This window comes from Myotis brandtii, unplaced genomic scaffold (genome assembly GCF_000412655.1).
Source record: "Myotis brandtii unplaced genomic scaffold, ASM41265v1 scaffold932, whole genome shotgun sequence".
NCBI classification, from domain to species: domain Eukaryota; kingdom Metazoa; phylum Chordata; class Mammalia; order Chiroptera; family Vespertilionidae; genus Myotis; species Myotis brandtii.
The window spans coordinates 55,511-58,929 of record NW_005371846.1 but is presented as its reverse complement, the minus strand read 5'-3'; the positions used below and the strand labels follow the sequence as shown (position 1 = coordinate 58,929).

The 3,419-nt window shown below is 50.1% G+C and overlaps 1 protein-coding gene across 2 annotated transcripts in view; it reads left to right on the top strand.

Annotated features, from left to right (window-relative positions):
* Nucleotides 1-1,888, top strand: part of TIFA (TRAF-interacting protein with forkhead-associated domain) — a 7,074-nt gene extending 5,186 nt beyond the window's left edge. Inside the window, exon 2 of one of the 2 annotated variants that reach the window (XM_005885874.2) lies at nucleotides 600-1,888. In XM_005885874.2, the coding sequence (XP_005885936.1) occupies nucleotides 618-1,187 (570 nt within the window). In that variant the 5' untranslated portion in view covers nucleotides 600-617 and the 3' untranslated portion in view covers nucleotides 1,188-1,888. Of the gene's footprint in view, nucleotides 1-582 lie in introns of both variants that reach the window. The other variant, XM_014533063.1, reaches the window with a different exon arrangement.
* Nucleotides 1,889-3,419: the final 1,531 nt, after the last annotated feature.

Below are 3,419 nucleotides of genomic sequence, written 5' to 3'. Positions count from 1 at the left end.
GGAGGCAGCCGATCAATGATTCTCATCATCGATGTTTCTCTCTCTCTCCCTCTCCCTTCCTCTCTGAAATCAATCAACTCTATATAGTAAAGAGGTAATATGCAAATTGACCATCATACCCTCACACAAGATGGCCACCCCATGTGGTCACAAGATGGCTGGCAGGGGAGGGCAGTTGGGGGCAACCAGGCCTGCAGGGGAGGGCAGTTGGGGGTGACCAGGCCAGCAGGGGAGGGCAGTTGGGGCGATCGGGCCAACAGGGGAGTAGTTAGGCGTCGATCAGGCTGGCAGGGGAGTGGTTAGGGGGTGATCAGGCTGGCAGGCAGAAGCAGTTAAGGGCAATCAGGCAGGCTAGCGGTTGGGAGCCAGCAGTCCTGGATTGTGAGAGGGACATCATCTGAGGGGTCCCAGATTGGTGAGGGTGCAGGCTGGTCTGAGGGACAACCCCCCATGCACGAATTTCATGCACCAGACCTCTAGTGTGTGTGTGTGTGTGTATGTGTGAGTGATATATATACATACATATACATATATATATATTAAAAAAAAGGTCTCAGTGCCCAGAGTGGGACGTGAACTAATGTGCTGCTGACTTGCAGGCGGGTGCTGCCGCCGCCATGTCCAGTTTCGAAGACGCGGACACGGAAGAGACAGTGACGAGTCTGCGGGTCACCATTTACCATCCTGGCCAGATGCAAAATGGGATATTCCAATCAATAAGGTTCTATAACCCAGAGAAGCTCCCGTCCAGCGAAGTGGTGAAATTTGGCCGAAATTCCACCATCTGTCGCTACACTTTTCAGGACAAGCAGGTTTCACGAGTTCAGTTCTCCCTGCAGCTGTTTAAAAAGTTCGACAGCTCCGTTCTCTCTTTTGAGATCAAGAACATGAGCAGGAAGACCAGCCTGCTGGTGGACAGCACGGAGCTGGGCTACCTGAACAAAGTGGAGCTGCCCTACAGGTGCATGGTCCGCTTTGGCGAGTACCAGCTCCTCGTAGAGAAGGAAGACGGGGAGTCCCTGGAGTTTTTCGAGACTCTGTTCATTATGTCCCCCAGGCCTCTCCTGCAGGAACACGACTGGCCCGCAGGCAAGCCCACCCCCGAGTTCTGCAGGTCCTCGTTGTGGTGCACACAGAGCACTTCCCTGAGTGCTTCTCCGAGGGAAATGGATGAGAATGAGTATTAGCAACAGGCAAGAGCAGAGGCGGACGGAGCGCTCTGCGGACGCCACTGACTGCGTTTACCTGCAGCCAGGCTGTCACCTGCTGATGCCGTGGAGTCTGGGACCCGGGGCTGCCGTTCTGAAGCCTGTAATTCGTGGGAGGCACCGACTCGGTTGCCTGGTGCGTGGCTGGATGTACTGAGGGTTCGTCCACATGGCGTGTGGTGATGGAGTGATGACCAATAGGGTTGTAGTGTTTTCTCTTTACATCTGATGTTAGTCCTGTGCTTTGTTTTGTAAGAACCACCTCTAGGTCACATTATCTCACAGCAGCCATTGGTTTTAAGGCCAAGGCTACAGGCAGATGGTTGCCAGTGCCGCTCACAGCCTGCTGGTTGTCGGGCACCGGCCTGGAGGGGAGCGTGTGTTAGTGTCTGCGCATCGCTGTGGCTTTAATGTGGGAGCTTATCTGAGCTAATACCTTGACTTCCGACCGATGGGATTATAGTGTGTGTCTGTTCTCAAGAATAAAGTTCTTGTCTGTAATCAGCACCTAAAAACAGCACTTAAAACATTTTATTGAACCACTGTGCTAAATGCAAAAGTATGTTTGTTTTCTTACCCAATTTTAAACTGATCTTTATGTCCTATTCAAATGTTTAATTCCACGAATTCCAAATGTCAACAGCACCTACGCACCTAATAAAATCTGTTTAATTCTCGAACCATTTTCTTGGAAACTCTAAGGACAGGACCAGTGCGGCCGAGCCCGAGACTGTGCACTCAGACACGCAGCTCTGCCCGCGTGTGTCCGAGCCATTCTCCTCCCCTCCTCACTCCGTGTGCCAGGATCAATCAGAGAACCCAACCTCCACCAGTCAGCTCTACGGATGCCATTCGAGACTGCCGAGCGGGGTGCTGACAGGAGGTACTGCAGCTAAGCTGTCTCTGACCCCCCTCTCCTACCCATGTCTGACCCCTCAGAAGACTCTGCTCTGCGTTCCAACGGCTGTTCCCGCCCCGGCCCCGCCGTGTCCCTTGAGGGGTGCCCTCTACAACCTGCCCGCACAGCGGCTGGAGACTTGGTGCTCACTGTGCTCCAGCTTCCTCTTCTACATCAGTAAAACTCACCTGCCCTCCGGCCTGGCTCAGTGGCTGAGCGCCGGCCTATGAACCAGGAGGTTGATTCCTGGTCGGGCACATGCCCAGGCTGGGGGGTTTGAACCCCAATGTGGGGCGTGCAGGAGGCAGCTGATCAATGATTCTCATCATTGATGTTTCTATCTCATCTATGTTTCTCTCCCTCTCCCTTCCTCTCTCTTTTAAAATCAATAAAAATACTTAGTATTTTTTTTGCCAAATGACCCAAATATCTCATTTTGTTTTGTTTTTTTAAAACTCATCCCTCTCCATGCCTACAGGCCTCACTTGACTGGCCAAGTGGTCTTTTATGCTCGGAACATACAAACTCCCTCCCGCCTTACCTGCACATTCGTTCCCTTTGCTTATCACATGCTTCCCAGGCCTTGGCCCTGGCTGGTCCTGCTCCAGTGTCTCAGGTCCAAGGCCGTCTCCTCACAGAGGGCTCCTGACCTGTCAAACCCAGTCCCTCGTCCCCGTGCTGCCCTGTCCGCCATCCAGTGCACCTCCTGCTGTCACCTGTGATTCCCAATGACTTGTATTGTCCGTCTCTCTTGCCAGAAGGTAAACAGAACAGCAGGAACTTTTCACCGCGATGTTCCCAAGCTCACCCTGCCAGGAACAGCGGATTCTCCAGTATTTGCTGAAAAACCAGTTATTTCCAGTGTTTTTAATAAACATGAAGAAATCAGCCCTAGCCAGTTGGGCTCAGAGTGTCGGCCTGCAGACTGAAGGGTCCTGGGTTCAATTCTGGTCAAGGGCACATGCCGGAGGCAACCCATCGATGTGTCTCTCTCTCTGCTTCTCCTTCCACTCACTCTAAAAATCAATGGGAAAATATTCTCAAGTGAGGATTAACAACAACAAAAAATTTAATATCCTTTTCATAGCAGCTAAAACAAACATTTTCAAGTTTAGTTCCAGCCTGCTTTCCTAATTTACTACTTTTTGTCTTCATAGCAGATTTAATAAAATAATTGTCAGAAGTCAGAATCACTGCCTGTTAGACATATGTACTACTATTTGTAATACCTTAAACAATTAAAAAAAATTTAAAAAAATAAAAAAAAAAAAAATAATTATGACATGTTTATGGAATAAAACAATTTTTAAAAA